The 24189-nt window shown below is 42.7% G+C and overlaps 1 protein-coding gene across 3 annotated transcripts in view; it reads left to right on the top strand.

Moving 5' to 3' along the window:
• The window catches only part of LOC126255078 (adenomatous polyposis coli protein-like), a 507167-nt gene that overhangs the window by 289412 nt on the left and 193566 nt on the right, over nt 1–24189 (top strand). For all 3 annotated transcript variants that reach the window (XM_049955366.1, XM_049955365.1, XM_049955363.1), the window contains exon 2: nt 13385–13556. In XM_049955366.1, the coding sequence (XP_049811323.1) occupies nt 13404–13556 (153 nt within the window). In that variant the 5' untranslated portion in view covers nt 13385–13403. The remainder of the gene's footprint in view (nt 1–13384; nt 13557–24189) is intronic.

The following is a 24189-nucleotide window of genomic DNA, read 5'->3' as shown; positions in this document are numbered from 1 at the left end:
TAGCGCAATGGCCGCGAGAGGCAGGAAGTTGTGTTAAAGTCGCGGCCCGCTGTATAGATCCAGCTTACAAAGGGACCATGCATACTTGTCATCACCGATGTTTTTCATGTTTATATTTCATTCAGAGCTTGGGCAGAAATGAAAGTGGCAACAGTGGGAGCTCCAAAAGCAAATCGTTTAAACAAAACAGCATTTCTGGTACGTGTCGGCCGGGAAACTCTGTTTTCAGGTTTGACATTACTTGCACTCCAAATAAACCGAAATACTGTACAATATGTTGTATTTATTAATATGTTCGTAAAAGGCATGAAAAGAAAAGGCAAAGCAAATTTCGGGATTAATTTCGGGATTGGAAATACATTCCAGGGAAGAACTGTAAGGCGTATCCGAGGGCTTCGTATATGAAATTCTATTATTTTGTTGTTTTGCAGTTTATGATCTGCACGTACTCGTGTGATACTCGTCGTACAAAGAATGGAAACAATTTTCTCGGCGTCTTGCACTCATTATAAATACCGTATTTTTACAATTACGTGATTGTTTTACTCTTTCGATATAAAAATAAACTTCATTTACATCCACGGAAGGTTCGCTCTTGCCGCACAGTTTGGAAGAAAACCAAGCGTAACGGATCATTCTGCCAAATGTTGGCGAGGATAACTGATGATATACAGTGGTCTGTATTTTGATGCAGTCTTCTTGGGATGTGATGTCTTCATCTCTCTCTATGAAATAAGATTTTCAGCCGGCCGCTGTGACCGAGCGGTTCTAGGCGCTTCAGTCCGGAACGGCGCTGCTGCTACGGTCGCAGGTTCGAATCCTGCCTCGGGCATGGATGTGTGTGATGTCCTTAGGTTAATTAGGTTTAAGTAGATCTAAGTCTAGGGGACTGATGACCTCAGATGTTAGTGTTCAGAGCAATTTAAACCATTTTGAATATTTACGATCAGTTCTTTGACTGATGATAAAAATAGACATTGCAGGATTGTTCTTGTGGAGTGCCTTTGGGGGATACATTTTAATACTGCATGATGGTAATCCTGATTCATACTGAAAAATCACGCCATTTAATTGTGGATGTATGCGCCTTCCACACTAGTCAGAATAAATTTGTTCCATTGTACACGAGTCACATAATTTTTGAATATGTCTGTTTCAAGTTTTCCGTATTTTGACGAATTGATGATGTTATTTTCCATATTTTGCCGCGTACTCATCCACCGTGTTACGAAATGTCGATCGAAAAGGCCCAATACTTCCTTGTAGACTGTCAGGAAAAACTTTTCACACAGGAATGTAGCGTATTGCGGTGTAAACGAGTGGGTTGTTCCTTCATCTTTCAGTTTATTTGCAGTGTAAATAACGAAATAATTGAAAACACAAATATCCGTATAGGGACTCGACCCCATGACCCTCGGATTACCGTTCGGTAACCCTTCCGCTGCACAAACCGCTACCTGTAGACTAGCTAATGGATCATGCCGCACCTCCGACCCAAGGCGAACATCCTATATTTTTTTCTAAAGGCTTGGCCATTTGATGCTTTCACTTAAGTGTCTCCCATTTCTGGCCAGGCCCTGTTTATAACGGAAGTTCGGACGAAAACAGATGACGAATAGGTTCGGTCCTCTTGTTAGCATTAATGTTCATTAGAATACTACTCCACAGAGCAAAACACGCAATTTCAATGACTGTGAATCTCGTCATCAAATTCTGACCTTTGTCAGAACGTCAATATTTGTTGTTTTATCGATGCAGTTTCGCTAAATAAAGCTTAAGAAAACAGTGCGCCAAGTTTAATCTAATCCTTATACCCCGGAATTTCGGTTCATTAGGATTGTTTTAGTACAGTATCTGTACAGTATTTGATACTCCAGACGTAATAGCGGTAACGGTCTACGACGAGAATCATTAAATTTAAATTCATCCAACAACACACGGATATTGGCTAGGTGTCCGTTAACAAGTTGATATTGCGCTGTACACTACTACTTCCGTTTGATGCGAGTGTCTAATGACATCAAAGGAGGAGGTGGTGCTGTCATTGGACAAAAAGAGGCACAAAAGGGGATGCATAAAGGGAATGGTTGCAAAACATCCTGGTGAATTGGTGCTGAAACATTTGCATAGATCCAGGATGCTCAGACATTGAGACGTAAGTGACTAGCTGCGAAATGACAATGACGGTATGACTTATAATGGAGCAGTTATCACCATTTGTTTGTCTGCAAACAATGGCGGTAGTAATGATGGATTAACTGAACGAAGTTTGCTCTCAATCCGAAGACATTACGGCACATACAGAGGTAATAACGCAGTGGGACAAAATAAGTTTTCTTGGAGTGCTAGGCGGAAACAATTTCGGCCGGAACGCCTACGTGATTCTGCTGTTCATAAACGTACAAAACTGTCTCATTTCCAATACCTGAGCAACATTTGCATGAAGTTAATGTATAATTTGTATCTTTCAGTACGAAGGTGTATCAAAAAGAAATGCATCCTGTGTCATAAAAAATTTTTAGACATGTGAAAGCGGAATTTGTGCATATCATAGCCTGAACTATTCTGTATACAGCATTACCGTTCAACATAGTCACCATGCATTTGTACACATTTACGCCATCGCTGAACATTGGCATATTAATCAGTGTGGAAAAATTCGGGATTTTGCTTCTTGACGCAAGATTTTAAAACTATTTTAACCTTTTTTATGTCACTGAAAGAGAACCTATATGCTTACTGATTCAGAAACCCAAACAAGTAGTAGTCAAATGGGGCCAAGTCAGGGCTGTAAGGTGCATGAGGCACAACAGACTATCCCATTTTTGCAGTCGCTTGGTTTATGAAAAATGACATGTGGGGGGGGGGGTGCATTATTGTGACGAAACTTGCTGGCACAACGTCTTTTGTGGTCTCTTCTAACTGCGTTTTCAGTTTTCTAAAGTGTGGTTACAGAGGTTTCGCTGTTGATTCTGAACTCTAGCACGTCTGCCTACTCCAATCAATTCATCAGCATATCCTCCATTGATACTTGGTACATCTTCAATCTGAGTTACTCCGTTACCAAGCTTCTCTACCAACACCGCACACTGTTGAGGTGCATTACAGCGACCCGACAGATTTTCTTCAGGCGTGAGGTTAAAACAACTTGAAAATAATGGGTCAAGAATCAAAACTCTGAATTTTTCCTAACTGGTTTTGATGTTTGAGTTCAACGATGGCGCAAGAATGCACAAATGCTTGGTGATTATATTGAACGGTAGTGTTTTGTAGAGAACTGTTCAGCCTATGATCTGTTTAAATTTCTGTCAAAGCAGCATTGCGTTTTGATACACCCTCGAGAAAATAACAAACTTCGCTTTACTTTCTCTGCCTTTCCGGATTATGCGGATTTTCAATTATCTCGATGACCTACAGTCCCATCTAATACAGATAAAAGATGTTACGCTTTGCTGTGACAAACCACAGTGACTTTTAATTATTAAGGTGGTTATCTGAGCAAAGCGTCTTCATGCGTTAGCTAGAGGGTAAATTGCGATAAAAGTGCATTTGTCACGTAACTAGAAGACTGCAGAAAAAAGTCTTTGAAAGCGTCGTGTTATGTATAAAGCAGGTCAGATAGAGGCGTGGTAGGAGGCAGCTATCTTTTGTAGGGTCGTGTGTGCAATTGGCCGTGAGTGAGGGCGTTAATAACACAGCGTGGCGCGCCAAGCCGAGCGAGCCGAGATGCGCCAGGTCAGCGCGTCTCGTTTCCGCCCCGACACCCACAGCGTCACCAGCCAACGGCCTAACGTCCGTCGCCCCGGACTCGGTTCCATCTCTTCGGCCAGCCTATTCTGACACCTGTCAATACGGGCTGATGAGGATGTACTGAAGTGTTGAATCTTTCATGACTTAAATTGCAACATATGTAGTGAGAAGAAAAAACTTTTTATTTTAAAACTCGTTAGATTTCCTGTCGAATGGAGCTTACAAAGGGAGCATATATAAAGGCAGTCTATTTTCTCCGGAGTTGTACGGTTTCAGCCTCAGTCTTGAAACTCGCTAGGTGCAACTTTATTGTACTTTCGTCAATTTTCCACATTTATTAGCAAATGGAAACGTTAATTGACTAGTGTTGAATAAAATAAGATTTTTTCATTTTTAATTACTAATCATACGAAAAATATCACTACTCCACAATAAAATACGATACAATAAGAAGTAACCTCATAAAATACTCTTATTTCTAGAAATTAATAGTATTATCGATTTATGTAATTTTTTTTATTTAGCAGAAAGACAATTAAATAATAATTTATTTCCATTCGATCAGTTATTAAAAATGATTCTATATCGTTAATTAATGTAGCGTCCTCGTCGCCACCGTTGAGTCTTACACCAAGGGAGCAAGGGAGAGGGTGGTGTTATGGGTGGCCGGTGTCCTCTTTCCATAACACAAATGCACACTTGGATTAACACGGTTCTTCATTTACATAAAGCGATAGCTGCTACTTCACTTTAATGGAATCCATGTGTTGTACAAGCTCGTCCGTAATAATCCTCTTGCAGACAATATAACTAATCTTGCTGTTACACTATTCTGATTGTACTATGTACTGTCGTAGCCTAAGCCCGCTCTGCGAATGAATGACAGACGCCAAACTAGAGTGAGTCGAGTTAGTGACTGAGCTAGTAACTGAGTGAGCCCTTCCGGCAGCGGCGGCAGCCTAAACTTGCGGGAGAGGGCGTTGGCTGTATGTTGCTTGCGAGTTCGTCTCTGGTCTGTCTCGTGATAGGCGCGCTTGATCGAGCGCCTACTACCGATCTTCGGCTTTACATTTTTGCCGACCGGTGTGCTAGCGACAACTTACGCCAGCACAATTAACATTTACATTTGGAAATACTGAAACAAAAGCTACGAAATAGGAGTCGCATCTAGCTAAATTTAAAGCAGCGACTTCAGAATTTCAAGGCTCTTACATTACCAAAGACTATGTTGATAAAATAAAAATGTTTGTGCTTAACTGCGCACGGATGTATTCTAATATTTAAAGGCAATTTTCTCGAGTGTGTTTGAGAGTTACGTCCCGCTGCTTTAGGATATTGATATTTGGAGTCAAGTGTGTAAACAATACAAAAAGACTTGTCCGTCAGTCCCCTTTTCAGATAGCTGTTCGTCAAAGAAAACGGGTGAGACATGTGGTCCACTTGGTGCAGATTCCAGTCCCTATTCCGCCGATAGTCTCTATGCGTTCGCCAAGGCAGTCAGTTAAATCACCACCTACTGCTCTCTCTCTAAATGATACATTACATGCCGACCGGAGTGGCATGCGGTTCTAGGCGCTGCAGTCTGGAACCGAGCGACCGCTACGGTCGCTGGTTCGAATCCTGCCTCGGGCATGGATGTGTGTGATGTCCTTAGGTTAGTTAGGTTTAAGTAGCTCTAGGTTCTAGGGGACTGATGACCACAGATGTTAAGTCCCATAGTGCTCAGAGCCATTTGAACCATTACATATTGCGCGTATTTTAGTAGTAGTCTATCTAGCGTCTTGTGGCATTTAATACATCACGTAGAACAGAATGACACTTCGAAAGTATCGCTACGAAGTACTTGTAAATAATATGCCCAAGCAGAACAAAAATCCACGTCGCGTCTGACTTACAACAAGCGGTTACGTAGTCAGCGTCTCCCTACATTTTCATGGCGGTTGCAAAAATCAGTGGAGTCTGTTACCAAAGTGGTCGGCTACGAGAGACGCCTCTTCCCATATCGGGCAGCCTCTTAAGACCCATCTAGCGATTAGATCACAGTTGCAACATCCCACGAAGGGACTAACACGCCTTCTTAATTTACTTTCGACCAAGACATTATGGTAAACACTGAGCGGAAAAGTACTCCAGAAGGTAAGCAATCCTTCATCGGTGGAAACAGTGATGCAACTATGCCTTCGGATTCTGGAGAGCCTTGAACGTCATGTAAGGAAGAGTCGGAGGATCCTAGAACTTCTCGCATACAGCCTAAGAAAAAATATCGACTAGACATATTGAAAATAAACACCCAACTAAAGACTCGGAAACTTAAACCATTGACGAATTTGTTAAACAGACGCAACATACTCATGCTAGTACTTCAGGAAGCCAGATGTGTTTATGAGAAAAGCATTTGAATCAGAGGGGTACAGGATCTATAAAGAATAAACAAAGTCACCATGCTTGGAACAGCTTCCATGGTCAAACGGAATCTAACAATCTGTAACGAATTTTGCGTCCCCATCTAAGCGAACATTACTTCTCTCGTTTAGTTCAACAAACAAGGACTATACCATCATCAAATGCAAATGCACCTACCAACAACAGAAAAAAATCGAGAAAAGCCAATTCATTTTGGGAGACACTAGAACATGAGACTTCAAAAATACCGAAGCACCACGTAAAACTACTCTTAGAAGACTTCAACCCACAGACCGGCAACGAAGAGAAATAAGAGGCAATAGTAGTGAATTTTCCTGCACACAAACGCAGCAGTAAGAAAAGGAGAAAGAAGACCTGGTTTCTCGTAACACACTTTTAGGCTTATATTACCTGAATCCTGTGGCAATAACCAAACAAAATCATAGAGAAATCATGAACGTACGATTCAGAAGAGGACTGGGTAGAGATTCGGACCACTTTTTAACAGAAATCAAAGCCAGATTTCAACCTAGAAGACCAAACCCCAAAATTGAAAAAGTGCTCAGAGTTGACACGAAAGTTCTGTCAGATAACAAGAACGAATTTGTTAAAAAGCTTCACGCAAAAATATGAGAAACGGGGACGAAATCAGAGAAGCAATAATAGAAACGATGAACGAACTAGAACAACCACGAAAGAAGAAGAAACATAGGTGGCTGAATAACATATGTGACGAAGCTATAGGGCGTAGAGTAACTGCTTGGTAAAAATGGAATTCCTGTAAAAAGGAAAGAAACTGGAACACATTCACTGAGATCACTGACACATCAAAAATTATTCTAACAGAGAGAAATATGATAGAAAATAATTAGTGTAGAGAGATATAAATTTCAGACAGAACAACCCTAAGGACTTCTACAAAGTTTTCATAGAAGACATAACAAGTTACAAGCCGATGAGTCTACACTTCAAAGATTCAACAAGCAAACTGATTACCCACCGACAAAGACAACTGTGAGTTACTAGCAAAATGTTTCAAAAATCTTCTAAACTGCGAGGAACCAACACGACGACTAATTTTCAGACAGCTTCGAAAGGAAAACCCACCCTCAGAACCACTACCACTGCATCAAATCGAACAATACATTGTCCAGCTGAAAATCAGAGCACCAGATGAAGACGTGTAAAGTGGGAGGGAAGCGGGCAGCTGAGAGATTTTATGTGGTTATTCAAGATGCTAAGAGAAAAAAGAATGCCGGACGACTGGAAACAAGGCATAATCCATCCGCTATATAAGAAGGGTGACAGGACAGACACCAATTATTACCGAGGCATATCTCTACTTTGTCACCTACAAAATTATGTCCAAAGTTCTACTGCATAAGATAGATCAAGTAGAACACACAATTGGCGAGTGCCAAGCAGGATTCAGAAAAAAATAGATCGTGCCCCCTAGCAAATTTTTAACTTGAAGACTATCCTCAGGATCAGAAGAATACGGAACTTCAATACAATCGCTACATTCATCGATTTCAAAAAAGCGTACGATTTTGTGGATAGACAGTATTCCTAACACTGGAAGGAGCAGATATCGACAAAACCACCAGACAATTATTCGAACACACTCTGAAGACACAACTTCAAAAATTAAATTTCCAGGAGAAGTTTCTGAACCCTTCAGAATAAACACAGGTATTTGGCAGGGCAATGGACTCGCACCGATTCTCTTCAATCTGGTCTTAGACAAGGTCTTGAGAGTGTGGGATAAAGAACTACAAGAGAAAAACATCTAGGACAAGGAAGAGGAAGATTTGAGGTGAAATGTCTCGCTTTTGCTGGTGATATTGCAGTAACTTCTAAAGACAAAACAGATGTAAAGATTATGATTAGAAACGGTTTACAAAATTGAAGCTAAAAACATTACTAGTATCATATGAGAAAACGGAATACATTGAACATAAACACGACAGAGAAAAATATATACAAACGCAACATGGCAACATCAGAAGAGTTCATAAGTTTAAATATTTGGGAGAATGGATTCAATCAGATGGGTTAGATAACAAAACAAGTAAGGAAAGATAGAAGAAAATGGAATTAACATACAAACTCATCAAAAATCGATATAATATACGATCGGTCTCATTCCAGACAGAAATTAAACACTACGCAGCAGTAATCAAACCGAGGGCACTTCACGGATCCGAATGCCTAACACTTAATAAAAGAGGTGAACAAGAACTGGAAAATAAAGAAAGGAAAATACTCAGAAAGATTGTTGGACCACATGAGAACGAAGATAATTGGACGAGGAAGAGAAATGAAGAGATATATATATATATATATATATATAGGAAGAAATCAAAGACACAATAAGAAATTGGAGATTAGAATTTTACCGTTATATGTACAGAGTGAATGATAATAGGCTAACAAAAATTTTTTTAATTTCCAAGTTAAAAAACAGCACAGAATGGCTGGAAGAGACAGGAAATAACTTCAGGAAAGTCAGAGAAAACGCCATACACAACAGGTAAAGCTTCAGGCTACTGATGAATACTACAAACTTTCCTGCCCAACAACGAAATTAACAACCTAGGAGAGTGATGTCAAATGAACAGAGGCAGGCCATAACTCAACGCATGAAGTTGTTCTGGGAAGATAAAAAAGAAAAAGCTTGTATTTGGTTCTAAACGGTCTAAATTACCGGATTCTCGGATAAAACAAAAAAAGCCTGCTACGCTGCGTTTGGGATGCTGTGTTAAATCCTCAGTGAAGGCATTGTTCGCCACTAAGAAGTGGGGAAAATACTTGACACGAGAGCATCACAGGGTTTTCATGACACCAACCTGGTTCGTAATGGAAAGTGTAGAAGAAAGGCGCGTTGAAGCCGAGGCGTTACGCCTGATTTGCGGTGCCTGCCTGTAACACACTGCTGCCGTGTTGGTTGCCTACCTTCGCGTTGCGGGTGACAGCGCGACGATCAGATGCACCAGCTTCAGCGGAAACTTAACAAGTAATGGCTTGCATGTACCCCATGCAGGGATTCTGGGGACATGAACTAGATTCAAAAATTCTGAAAATTTTGACAAAACACACGTGTCGCCGTTACCAAGAGCGAAAGCAAGAGCAACGCTAACGAGTTATCGTAAATACACTATTTCGTAGTATGAAAGCAGTTTTGTAATTCATGCTGATTGGGTTATGATATGTTGTGTGAAATTTGGGTAATAGGCGTCAGTAATAAAAGTATTTTGAATTCGGCGGTGTTAAAAGCGAGAACGACTTTCTCTGCAGTCTTGTGTAAACTGAAGAGCGGACGGGTGAGTTCACATTCTCTATCCCACTGTATCACAAGTAACACCTGCAGCCTGTTTCACCGTTCCGCAGATGCGGCACAATATGCAGACACGCCAGTGAGTGTTCGGTTTCACCTAAGTACGTTAACATTAAACAGAATTCATAAATTAATAACGAAAGAAACGCCGGAAGACAGGATCGACTTGAATCATCAAGCGCTGCACTGCACACTTCGCTACTAGACGGGAACCTGATTATTAGTCATCCTGTGCGACAGTTGTAGCTTTCTTCTGAGGAAGAAAACTTCCTCCACCACAAGCGCTGCTTTTTCTTCAGTTTACGGAGAAACTATACGATATCTTTAATCCGCGTGTTGTCATCAGCCTCTTCGTACTTGTTAAACGTTGCAGAATGATGGGTGCAGTTTAAAAAAGCGCTTCGGATGACAATGTTTGTCCGTTGTTGCATCCATCAGTAGCCCTCACACAACTACGAGGGCTATTCCGAAAGTAAGGTCCGATAGGTCGCGAAATGGAAACCACGGTAAAAATCAAAAATGTTTTATTTGCAACAGTTAGATACACCTTGCAGCTACTTATCTCCATAGTCGCCGACCCGACTTAGACGTGTATCGTAGCGTTGTACCAACTTTCCCATACCCTCGCTATAGAAGGCAGCCGCCAGTGCTCTCCGCCAATTCTCTACGCTGGCCTACGGCTCGTTGTCTTGTGCCGAAATGTTGTCTTCATAACCAGCGGTTCATGTGACCTGAGCTGAAACTCAGAGGGAGACAATTACGGGCTGTATTGTGGGTAATCTCACATTTCCATTTGAAAACGATGCAGGAGCATCTTCATTGCCCCTGCAGAATGCGGCTGAGAATTGTCTTGAAGACGAAACAGCACGACAGTTATGTAATGTTAGCTGCATAGCTTCAGGGGAAATTTCTCACCAGGCCCCCGTACTTGGCGGCAGACACTATTTTCTAGACATCTTTACGCACTCACTGCGAGCTCAGAAATGAGAAGAGCGACGTGATGCTAACTGGGGTTATACTAGAGACACTACCCAACACATCTGTGCAAAGCTTTATCGGATTTTCATAGTCGTTTCCATTTCGTGACCGATCGGACCTTACTTTCGGAATAGCCCTCGTAACACCACCTCATTGTTATTCCTCTGTCACTGATCTACTGAAGAATAAGATATTTCGAACATAATGGAGGAAATGTTTCTGTTCGTGAGCTGTTCTGACTTATTTATTAATCTATTTCTGGAAAACAGTTGGTTAAAGTGGAAAAAGAGTCTCTGTAATTTATATCAAACGAAGCACCGAGATCTGTGGTCTGTTAGTGACAAGGTGAACGTGCATCGGATTGCAATACGTAAGGAAAGCATTCTGTCGTAACTGGTAGAGCTCTAGATATCCAGCAAGCGCTAAACAGACTTCTGTGGAGCTAAAATACATTTTACATGTACTAAGTTTTCTACGTCCTCCACAAAACTCGATTCCCTGGTCATTTTTCTTCCAGCTATTTGATATGAGGACCGTGCTTACTCTGCAGAAAACAGAAAAATGCACACACGTGTGTGTGTGTGTGTGTGTGTGTGTGTGTGTGTGTGTGTGTGTGTGTGTGTGTGTGTGTGTGTGTATGTAATCAGATATGTTCGACATTTCCTCCAGGGATTGGCGTTTCCGATGTACACTTAAATACTACGATATACTAAGGGAAATTAAGGTTAACTAACCATATAGCCTTGTAGATTAACGTAAGTTTCACTGTTTTACTTAGTTTGTAGATTTGGGTCACACAGCTGCGTAACGGAAAAGACTTCGTTTTGCCCACGAACGTAGATAATATCGGTGACTCCCTTTCAGTAGTTGTCTAAGAGGTTGCTATTGATATGCTGCATCTCCATAGTATCTATTGGTGTGACTACCAACAGTCTACGTTTAGAAAATTTGTTTTATAAGCCTGTTTCAGTACAGTGTATTGAGCCATCATCTTTATCCAAACAACAAACTTAATCACTTTACTTCATGGCTTTACGATACTCATCACTAATGAATTTATTATACTTTTAATAGGTATAAAAATGACTCCAGTACTGCTGATTGCGTAAGGAAAGTTATAAATTATACATTATACTACGAATATGTTGCAATGTATTACATTTTAAAATTTTATTTTTGTTGGGGTCCACAGCCTCAACGTGTTTTGAGAATGAAACATGGTCGAAGTAGGCTGTATTATTTTTGTTTTCCGTGCAATAGGCCAGTTTCATCCGAGGGTCATTTTCAAGCACGTTGGGATGACTGCAGCTTACAGACATTTCTTTTTGAATCGGACACATTCCTTCAACCTTACCATTTTTTGCGAACTTCCGTTGGTAGTACATAATTTTACCCCATTCCATACCTGGCAAACGTTAAATTATTTAAGTATTCACATTGTCATTAGATATTGGAATTAAGGATGGCACTAATGCTGTAGAAATATCAGTCAGATCCTCGTTAAAAATCCTGACTCTTTGACACACTAAATAGTTTAGCGAAACGAACTGTCAAGGTTTGGGAGGCAAAATTAAGCACACAGCTAAAGCGTAACTATACTTCATATTACCCCGGACTTGTACTAATTAGACTGAAATTACTTTCACCGATCCCCACCGTTTACACACACATGCACAATATACTACAAGTAATTATTTTATGTAAGTATAATTTTCCTTATATAAAGTGTTGTAAAATGCAGAATGAAATTTTCACTCTGCAACGGAGTATGCGCTGATATGAAACTTCCTGGCAGATTAAAACTGTTTGCCGGACCGAGACTCGAATTCAGGACCTTTGCCTTTCACGCACAAGTGCTCTGCCATCTGAGCTACCCAAGCACGATTCACGACCCGTCTTCACGGGACGAGTCGTGAATCTTGCTTGGGTAGCTCAGATGGTAGATCACTTTCCCGCGAATGGCAAAGTTCCCGAGTTCGAGTCTCGGTCTGGCACATTGTTGTAAAATGCATTGATAATCATTTCTTGTAACGGAGGGTAGTTGCCAGTAATACGTAATTTCCTGTGATCATCATTTCGTTCTAATTCGTTATTTTTAAAGGATTTTTAAAATTTTCCTTGTTTGTATAGTGGAAATGTGTTATGACTGAGTACCGGAAAAAATGCTATTTCACTTTTGTATTTAAGTTGTTGTTGTTATTCCGTCTTTTATGTGCACTCTTCAAGTCTTTACTGCAATTAATTTCTTTCGTTCGTTTTATTAAGAAAATAGTAAAATTATGTTGAAAACTGTGGGACGGAAACACAGGCTTAGTTGCAGATCAAACAAATAACAGGCTTCAGCTTATTAATAGGATACTGGAAAACTGAGATTGGCCTGAGGCTGCTTAAACAACACTTGCTCCACCTGAACCAGAACAGTGCTCAACTATTTGTGATCACAAGAGGATGAACAGGCCACATCGAGCAGTATCTGAGGAAGGACAGCAGAAATGACCACCAGTTTGGTTGACTTGCTGAAGAGTAGAAAACTTTAAGAAAGATGCACAGCATCACGTGAAAACGTACTAGAAATTCCAAGAAGCGGTGTGCAGGGCGTGTTTTACTAACTTTCCTCTGTCACCATTCTCCACGATCATATACGTGGCGTACCCATTAAAAGTGAAAGGTAAACTTACGAAACTTACACTAACAGCAGATGTACGCAAGCAAACATTCGTGGAATAAATTCTACCTTTAGCCATTGACTGACATTGGTTTTCCAGAGTGTTGATGTAGATATAGTGTCGGCAGCGTTAGTTAGATGGAATGTTTTGTACTTTGAGTGTGTGTGTGTGTGTGTGTGTGTGTGTGTGTGTGTGTGTGTGTGTGTGTGTGTGTGTGTGTAGCGGGATGCTGACTGAGTGCTGTCCGCAGGCAGAGGTCGGGGCGCCCGATGTGCTGGACGCAGCGATGGTCGCCGGCGGCGCATGCGCTCTGCAGCATCGCCTACATCTGCGCGGGCGCCGTGCAGCTGGTGGCCGGCGTCTTCTTCCTCATCTCGCTGCCCGTCTTCAAGCTGGGCTCCAACATCTGGACCGGCGCCTGGGTGAGTCCCTGCTCCTCTCTCGCTTCAAACGCTCATGTAACTGTGTCTCTGAAAAGAATGTTGCTATGGTCAGGCACGGGACTCCGTTTAGTCATCACTGCTGAATCAATACGAATATACAACGGTTGCCAGTCGCTTAGGTAGATGACCGTTGTATCCGTCGTCGTTATTCATGCTTTCTCGAAACTGAGAGACGCATGGTTGTTGAGCACAAGAAGTCTTTGGTCCAAACAGTATAGCAGGTGCCATTAGGAGTATGCTGATCAAATACCTCTATATTTAGTAACCATATACAACCGCTCGACAGACGAAAGGTCTGTACCTAAGAGTGGAAAGTTGCACGAGAGACACAGTCATACAAGAAAGGAAATAGAACTAACCCGTAATATCATCGACATCGATTTGTAATGCGATTTTGAAACACGTACTGTTCTAACAAAACTATCTTCTGAACACAAACAGCACTCTTGAGGAAATACTGTTGTTGTGAAACACTGATGGCCCTTGATTCAAACGAAGTACCGAGTGCTATCAACCGGGGATCGTAAGCTGGTTTTCAGAAGGTTTTTGTCACCGTTCCTTCCAAGTGGCTTCTAATGAAATTTCATGCCAGTGAAGTATTGTCTCGGGTTGTGCAACTGGATTTGTGATAGGTGAGAATTCATATAGCGAAACGTAAATGATGCATGGGGTTGTCAAAAAAATGTTAAGTCATCCTCTGTTCCTAATCTACACTAGTTGACACTGTCGAAAGACTAAGCGACAGTTGTTGCGGAGTACCCGACCAATGATAGTAAAAGGAGAAGTAGAGGGCGGGACATGTTAACTGCAGCGGAGCCTGTGCACGAAAACACTATATGCATTCGATAGTCCATGCAGTACGGTGTTCGACGAAGGTAATTGTGGAACCGATTAGTGCGACATTCCATGTGGTACGGCAACATAACTGCTAGGCATCATTGGACGCTTACGATCGAGGACGCCCCGAAGGCGGTCAAAGTGCTATTACTGTGACCACAGTAATGGGAGTGTCCTTAAAAAAGGACGCTGAAGCTGGAAATGCTGTGTGAAAGCATGCCGGTGGTCAGAGGCCAAAACACAGTGCAAGAGTGTCGATCCTTAGCCCTAGGGGCGAAAAGGAACAGACATCTCACTCTTAGGCAGATAGCTGCAGACCTTGCAAACGCTGCGGCACTAGGCCATATCGTGGCGGTTAATTCAGACTGGTTTGTATACTTGGAAGCCTGTTAAAGGCATCCTACTTCAATCATATCAGAGTCGAGAAAGCGTTCGTTGGTATATGGAGAATATTGGTTGGTGTCAGCAACGGTGGTGTCCTGTAGCGAATCCCGTTTCACTGTGGCAAGTGATCTTACCAACAGTTAGTGTGTGTGTGGGGGGGGGGGGGGGGGGGCGGCGGCACGTTGAACACCACGGAATGTTCGTGAAAATCATCAGTATATCCTAGGCGTTATGGTGTGGGCAAGCATTATGCACAGTGATTGAACACCACTGCATATTTTGCCTGAAGTACCGTTACAGCCCACCGATAGAGCAGGGAGACTTTTCTGGATCATGTTCGTCTGCGTAGGGGTGCGATAGGTCCACACCTTCTGTTTATGGACGACAATTCCCGCCCACACAGGACCACTAAGGAGTCACACTTGAAAGTAAAGATATTGAACATGAGGAAAGGCGTGCGTACTCCTCAGGCCAAAACCTTACAGCGGATGCCTGGGAAGCTCTTAGCAGATGCGTTTCTCAACAAACGCCTCCTCCCAGAACCGTGCAAGAACTACAAACCGCCTTGAGATAAGAGTACGACAGTATCGCCCAAGGATTCCATAACTGTTCGGTTACCAGCATGAGTAACATGTGTAACCCGAGAGAAGGGGCATCCTCCTTACCGAGTGTCGGACATCGATAATTACTTCGGGAGTCTGACCTGCGTCAACCGTGAACGCTATTTATCTGTTATCCTGCTTCCCCATGCGGTGAACTCTGTACCATTTTTCGTTATAAATATACCACACCAACTGTGTTGCGTTTGCACTGTTTCTTGTAGTCCATCATTGTCTGTCATTATTCCAGTCCAACAGTGTCTCTTCCTTAGAAATTGTCAAGCAGTGGATATAAACGATTTAGCAATCAAAGCAGCATTCTGATTGTTTGCAGATGATGCTGTCGTTTACCGTCTACTAAAGTCAGCAGAAAATCAAGCCAAATTATAAAATGGTTTAAGAACGACACCTGTATGCTGTGGATATTGATAACTGACCATAAACAATAAAAGTATGATTGTCCTACACAGTACTAAGAAAAAGTACCGTTAAATTTTGGTTACACGATGGATAATCCAAATTTACAGGTTGTAGATTTACCTAAATACCTAAGGAAAACAATTACGAACAACTTAAATTTGCATCACCGTTTAGGATACGTTATGGGTAGTTTAACCAAAGAACGCGTTTTACTGACAGAACACTTAGAAGGTGCAAGAAATCTAGAGACTGCCTACATAGTTACGGCGACGATTAAAACAAGGGCGATTTTCGTTGCAGCAAGTTGTGTTAACGAAATTTCAAGCATCACTTTCTCCTCAAAGTGCAAAAATATTTTGTTGACTCTCACCTACATGGAGAGGAGAGATTATCGCATTCAAATAAGAACAATGGGAACTCGCACGGAAATGTGTGTTCATTTTTCCCACATGCTCTTGGAGAGTGCAACGATCGAGAAAAAAATCTGAAAGTGATTTTGTGAAGCCTCTGCCAAACCCACACGTGTGAATTGCAGAGTAATCTTGGAGATGAAACAAATTTCCTCATCGGACAATCGTATTCGAAAGAATGTGGTTTCAGGTACAAATCCATACGTACTGATTGATACACAGCGTAGTCGGAAGATCTGAAAAGGTTCGAACGGTTTTTGCGGGGTAGATTGTACTGAGAAATATTTAAGAAAAAATTCACTCTGTTGCGCCATTTCCGAGTTAAGTTAGCATTGAAGTTAGCTTATCAGCCCATTGCACGCGCAAATTCAACCAGCCCCGTCAGATACAATTACTGTCGCTTGTTCTCATAGCGTAGATGATAGCGCACGAGACTGCTCAGCCTTTGGCGGGGTTTCGATCCTACTACCCTCCCATGTCCAATTCTTGTATCGTGCTCTTTGCTTTTAGGAAACCAAATCAGGACCACGTTTTGTGCCCCTGCCTCTGGCAGGCCGCTTGAATTTGCGGGCACAATGCCCTGATTGGCTAACTTCGATACTAATTAACTCGGAAACCGCGCAAAATGTCGAATTTTTTTCTTAAGTGTTTCTCAACACTACCCACCCCACCCAACAACACCCTCATAAGCTTTTCCACCGCGTATAGTTGACCCTGTATGGGCACCACAAATATATCCCCTCCCTACAAAAATGAGATTCAGTACCGCTCTTTGATTTCATAAGGAACACACTAAACAAGAAATACAGCTTCTGTTGAAGTTCGCTTTGTTTCGTGCTCTCACCTCCTCATATTCAGCTCCCAACAGCAGTATCTTTGCATCCCCACTGCTGACTTGCTCATTTTCTCTTGTCGCTGCCTTTTGGACATTTGTCTTTATTTCTTCTGCACCATTCCCGCCATTTGAACTTCATTGCTACATAATTGTTAGTGAAAGAAGTGTGTGCAGTGGGTAAGACACGCCTCTCGTTTTCAGTGGTAGCGAAATTTCTTTCGGTCATACTCATCCCGTTTTTTCTGTGTCCCAAAATCACTTCCAGCAACTGCTATGACAGTCGGTAAATTATGTCACTTCCGATCTGTCCACAGTACATGTCAGGCTTCATTTTTTCGTTCCTCTCATTCGTAACAGACATAACTTTGTTGTATAAAACATGTATGTTCATACACATTCTTATCTATGCCAGTTGATTCTTCTACGCATCACAGGGATGCAATTCGATCGTCAGTGCTGTATGTTCTTGCTAGTTCACAAGCAAGAAAAACGGATTCATAATAATTACAGTTTTCGTGCGCTCACTCGATTTTAACGACCGAGGTGATGCAGCGCTAAGACATTGAACTCATATTTTGGAGAGTTGGGGTTAAAATCCCGGACCTGAAATCCTGATTAAGGTTTTCAGTGGTTCCCATAAAATGCGCGAATGTCGAAAGGCTTCCATTGAAAAGGCATAACCGATTTTCTTGTCTGACCACGTCCACTTTGAACATGTTTCACTTCGACTGCCTCATCAAATACTAATCTGTTTTCTGTTTCAAGTAATGAATATGAAGCACAGTTTTACACGTCCATTAAGAAAAACATGTCACAGTGGTTCAAGAAGCTGAAGACGTCTGCTCGGAAAGAGGCAGCAACGAAATAACAACAAAAATGTATACAGATGAACAGAAGCCGGCCGGAGTAGCCGAGCGGTTCTAGGCGCTACAGTCTGGAGCCGGCGACCGCTACTGTCGCAGGTTCGAATCCTGCCTCGGGCATGGATGTGTGTAATGTCCTTAGGTTAGTTCGGCTTAAGTAGTTCTAAGTTCTAGGGGACTGATGACCTCAGAAGTTACGTCCCATAGTGCTCAGAGCCATTTGAACAGTTTGATTTGATGAACAGAAGACTACTTAAGGAAACTGGAAATCCTAATGTGGCCCAACAAAACACTTCGTGATACGATCCTCTTCCACCTCACAACTGCGTGCAACTGTCCGTTTCTTAGCAATTACAAGTGGTTGCAAAAACATCAAAGTAAGCTTCCAGAGCTCAGTCAAAACTGAGGAATTATTCTTAGATTCTTTGCGTGAGTAACGTAACGGTATGCACCCACTTACATGCAGCTTTTCAACTGCACAACCAAGAATGATAAAAGAGGAAGTGGACTGGTCTTCAAAAAATTTTACTCATTCCCAGAGATATTAATTCTCGTTTATCCCTGACCCCTGTATGTATTTACTAGCCGCATTAATTCACCCTCTTATTCACAAAGAATGAAAAATCGATTATTGAATACATGTATCCTTGTGAAGATAGTCTTCTGCTGTAAAGACTAGCCGCACCTACGGTATAAGGAATCTGTGTGAAGGTGCCGCCTTAGGTCGGTGTGGCGTAACCCGGGGTCAGCGCCGCGTTAACGGTGCAGGAATGCTACCAGCCTTGACGCACAACAAAAAGCGGCGTCAGCAGGCAGCAAGGACGAACTGGGGATGCGCCGCGCGTCCTCTGCGCGACATTGAGGCCCGAAACTCATTTGGCTCAAACGAGAGCTCTGACCTAGCCGTCGGCCGCAAGACATCTCTTAATTTGCGTCCTGTGGTATTGGTGAAGCTTCTGCGAAAAGCGGGTCGCCAGTTGATGGGTATCTTTACGATAATGCCAACCATGCTCCATTGCTTTTCGAGTTAACATTGTTACAGATTACCCCTCGAATGAGGTTGCACCTAACGTTCGGCTGGCTGTCTGCCTCGCTGAGGCAAGCAAGTAACTCCACCGTGATCGGGCCCATAAATCGTACGGGATGTTAGACTCAGGACTGTCCAATGGTTATCTTTTTGAAGAGACAAGTCACAAACTGCTGCGTGAAACTGTGTGCACACAGCCAATACATATTCCCCTTGACCACAAAAAATGAGGCGGAGCACTGAGTGTTCATAAGAGACTAGGGTATCATCAGGACAGACATAGCGAAGTGTTACCTACGAGGCTCACTCTAAAAGAAATTCACACTATTTTTGTAAAAATACAGTTTTCATTCTGCATGTGTGAAAGTTTTACAGTGTGTAGATACATCCTTCCCGCTTGTTTTCAAACTTAGTTCAACCTGTTCCCGTGAGTGGCGCCGTCACAGCATGTCTACAAGATGGCTGCTACACTTGACGTTCGTCAGAAGCAGTGTGCCGTCATAGAATTCCTGTGATGTGAAAACCAGACAGCCGGCCGAAGTGGCCGTGCGGTTAAAGGCGCTGCAGTCTGGAACCGCAAGACCGCTACGGTCGCAAGTTCGCATCCTGCCTCGGGCATGGATGTTTGTGATGTCCTTAGGTTAGTTAGGTTTAACTAGTTCTAAGTTCTAGGGGACTAATGACCTCAGCAGTTGAGTCCCATAGTGCTCAGAGCCATTTGAACCATTTTGAAAACGAGACAGTGGGAAACATCCACAAGAGGTTGAAAAAGGTGTATGGAGATGCTGCTGTCGATCGCAGTACAGTTAGTCGGTGGGCAAGCAGGTTACGTGATGAAAGCGGGCACGGCAATATTGAGGGTTCTACTCGAAGCGGCAGGCCTCGTACTGCACACACTCCAATGTGCAGAGAGTTAAGGAATTGGTGACTGCTGACAGACGCATCACAGTGAACGAATTGTCACGCTACGTTGGGATAGGGGAAGGAAGTGTTTGCAGAATACTGAAAATGTTGGCGTTAAAAAAGGTTTGTGCCAGGTGGGTTCCCAGGATGTTGATAGTGGCTCACAAAGAAACAAGAAAAACGGTATGCAGCGAACTTTTGGAACAGTACGAGAATGATCGAGATCAATATCTTGGAAGAATTGTGACAGGTGATGAAACATGGCTCCATCATTTTTCACCAGAGACGAAGAGACAATCAATCGAGTGGCATCAAGTAAATTCACCCAAGAAAAAAAATTCAAAACCACACCTTCTGCTGGAAAAGTTGTGCTACGGTGCTTTTCGATTCCGAAGGACTCTTGCTTGAGGACATCATGCCAAGTGGAACAACCATAAATTCTGATGCATATGTGACGACACTGAATAAACTTCAAGCTCGACTGAGTCGTGTTCGATCACATCGGCAAAAGCAGGATGTTTTGCTCTTGCACGACAATGCACGGTCACATGTCAGTCAAAAAACCATGGAAGCGATCACAAAACTCGGATGGACAACACTGAAACACCCGCCTTACAGTCCTGACCTGGCTCCATGTGACTATCATCTCTTTGAGAAAGTGGAAGACTCTCTTCGTGGAACAAGGTTTGAAGATGATCACTCCCTTATTTACGCTGCCAAACAGTGGCTCCAACAGGTTGGTCCAGAATTTCACCGTGCGGATATACAGGCGCTGGTTCCAAGATGGCGTAAGGCAGTTGAGAGGGATGGAAATTATGTGGAGAAATGAAAATATTGTTCCTAAAGGATGTATCTACGCACTGTAAAACTTCCAAACATCTAGAATAAAAGATGGATTGTAAAAAAAAAAAAAATAGTGTGCATTTCTTTTGGAGTGACCCTCGTATTTACGTAAATGATCTAACGGACAGGGTGAACAGCAATAAGCGACCATCTGCTGAGAACTCGGTAGTGTACGGAAAAATATCCTCGTTTAATAATTCAAGGATGATACAGCATGGCTTGGAGAGAATTTCTACTTGGTTTGATGAATGGCAGCTTGCGCTAAATGTAGAAAAATGTAAGTTAATGACAATGAATAAAATAACAAACCTGTAAGGTTTGAATACAGTACTAGTGGCGTCGATATAATATCCAGACGTTGGGTTGCAAAGCGAAATAAAATGGAACGAGCACGTCAGATTCGTATTAGGAAAGGCGAACGGTCGACTTAGGTTTATTGGGAGAATTCTAGGAAAGTGGGCCTCATCTATGAATGAGACTACGTATACAACACTGGTGACTCATTCTTGAATACTGCCAGTCTGGTGGGGATCCCCAGCAGCTTAGATCAAAGGAAGACAATGAAGCAATCCAGAGGCCTGCTGCTAGATGTATTACCGGGAGGTCAGATCAACACGTATTGTGGAAATGCTTCATGAACTCAAATGGGAGTCGCTGGAGGGAAGATGGCGTTATTTTCGCAAAACACTGTTGAGAACATTTAGAGAAACTGAATTTGCGGCTGACCGAAGAGCAAAGACAAGAGAGTTTAGGGCTCGTGCGAAGGCATAGACACAGACGCTTTCCTCTCACTACATTTGCGAGTGGAACAGGAAAGAGGTGGTACGAGATACTTTCCGCCACGCACCGTATAGTAAATGCGGAGTATGTAGGTGGATAGAGATGATAATTTCGTCTAATTTTAACTGCGATGAGGTTACATACTGTGCGTTGGAAAAAAAATGAAATCCCATGTAATTTATGAAAATGTTCGTATGATCGTCGCCAAGGCTAAAGGACAACTGAAATTTTCATCTCCAGTTAAGTGTATCCTCAAATACATCAGAAATAAGACAGCTAGATGTTAACAGCGATTTCTCCCTTTCTTCGAAGGCATATGATTGCTAGGAGAACATGACTTTGTCATCACTGGGACTGTGGACACAGAGCACACGATCGAATTTCGAAAGAAAGGGGTAAACAATCGGCATTGCCCTCTAGAACAGACCATCCCAACATGTGTGTTAACCGATTCAGGAAAGTCATGGAATACATGGATCTGGATAGCCGGGAGGGGATTCGAACCGTTGTCATCTCGAATGCGAGTCTAGTTTGTAACCGCTACGCCACTTCTCTTGGTACATGTCTTTTAATGCATGCCTATAGCAGGCTGAAAACAGAGAGACTCAAAGGATAAGGACAATAGGACGCAACGACAGAACTATAAAATTGTAGGTTACACCTTAGCTGCTTGTAAAGTATTTATATGCTGCTGTGGTGTACAGACGAAGCTAGGCCACCGTATGACCTCCTGGCAGAGTACGCGCAGTGGTTTGCACATTGAACTTGCATTCGGAAGGACTCTAATTCACCCTCCCCCGCCCCTCCCCTACCACCTCTGGTCTCACACAGTAACTGTTAAGAAGAATTCTGATATAGTATCTTTGAACCTCAGGAGTGTGCGTCCAGAACCTGTGTTCCTTCTCTAATGATGGGACGTTAAATAATACTATTTTGTCCTGATGGACATGCATGGTTTTGTTTACTAAAATATTTAAGTGTCAACGTCGACAGAGCATAAAAACAGGCCATCGTGAATTCAGAAAACTAAATGGCCTGTCGTATTGTCACACATTACGTAAGTGCTGAAGATCCAGTGATGCATAATCCGCCTATCAAGAGTGCTGATTTTTGTGATTTTGGCTTAGAGCATGTGGTACCCACGCACCCATTGCATGAAAAAGTTGAACGATGTTGGAATGATCACAGGTTATCAATTTTGCCAGTTCTCGAATACGTTGAAGTGGGTCATTGTGGATTAATACGTTTAAACGATCTTCATCAAACTCGGAAGGTCTTTCTGAACATGGAGAGTCACTAATGTAAAAACGATCCTCCTTAAATCGAGAAAACCACTTTCTTGTCGTGCTCTGTCCAATGGCATTAACCCCATTCACGGCGTAAATGTTACTGGCTGCCTCCGCTGATCATTTTTAAGTTAAGTAAGTAAGTAAATAACAGTCAGTATGACGTTGCAGCTCGTCTGCCCTGGGTGCATGCACTGATTCGGTTGCGAAGGATGTCAAAAAACCATTATATCCATTCCTCAGACAATCCGGCCCAAAACTCTTGGAGCCGATCCTCACCGTGACGCCAGAAGTAACATCGATGTGCATCTTAAAATGACTGAAAGGTTGGGACCTCTCCCCAAGTCGCCTCGCCGGCGGATGTGGCCGAGCGGTTCTAGGCGCTTCAGTCTGTAATCGCGCGACCGCTACGGTCGCAGGTTCGTCAAGCTTTACCTGATGATCTGGGGTGTTCGGAAGGATTTGTAACTTATTGCACTGACGAGTTCAGTATTCCATCCAGATGCCAGGACGAACCGTGGAACACCTTCAGCAGGTAAGAATGTACAGTAAATTGTTGGATGTAGCGTGCTGAAGTAGTGTTGTATCTTTTTTGAAATGTAGTCTGTGGTTGAAATTAAAGCCCAGTTACACGGCGACGTAATCGGAAAGTTAACGTTTCAAATATACTGGTGGTGGACAAAAATATGGGAACACTGAAAACACAACCCATTGACACGGCTAATACGGTGTAGGAAATACCACTGGCATTCCATACAGCTTCCAGTCGTCTCGGAATGGATAAATATAGATATTGCGTAGTTTTCAAGGAAATCTTCTACCATTCTTCCTGCAAAATACTGGTAGCTTCAGGTAACGATGATGGAGGGGCATTGCTGCCACGCACTCTTCCCTCCAAAGTACAGCTCAATGATACTAAGATCTGGTGACTGTGGTGGCCGGGGGAGATAGCTTTTGTGAGCGCCAGGACGAATTATCGCTGACACGGACATGAGAGCTGTGTGAACAGCTTGGAACACATAATCACCATGAGGGAATAAATATTGGACAATGGATAGCCCTGATCAGCCAAAATACTCACATAATCTCTGACAGTAATGCGATCTTTTAGAGTACCCATGGGCTCCATGGAATACCACGATGTGTCTGTCCATATCATCACTTAACTCACGCAGTGTTTCCTGACTCTAACCAGAAGTTCAAAATGGTTCAAATGGCTCTGAGCACTATGGGACTTAACATCTGAGGTCATCAGTCCCCTAGAACTTAGAACTACTTAAACCTAACGAACCTAAGGACATCACACACATCCATGCCCGAGGCAGGATTCGAACCTGCGACCGTAGCGGTCGCGCGGTTCCAGACTGAAGCGCCTAGAACCGCTCGTCCACAGGGGGTGGCCCAACGTGGTCAAATACAACAGCG

Source organism: Schistocerca nitens, chromosome 1 (assembly GCF_023898315.1).
Source record: "Schistocerca nitens isolate TAMUIC-IGC-003100 chromosome 1, iqSchNite1.1, whole genome shotgun sequence".
NCBI lineage: Eukaryota > Metazoa > Arthropoda > Insecta > Orthoptera > Acrididae > Schistocerca > Schistocerca nitens.
This window is presented reverse-complemented; position numbering and strand designations above follow the sequence as displayed.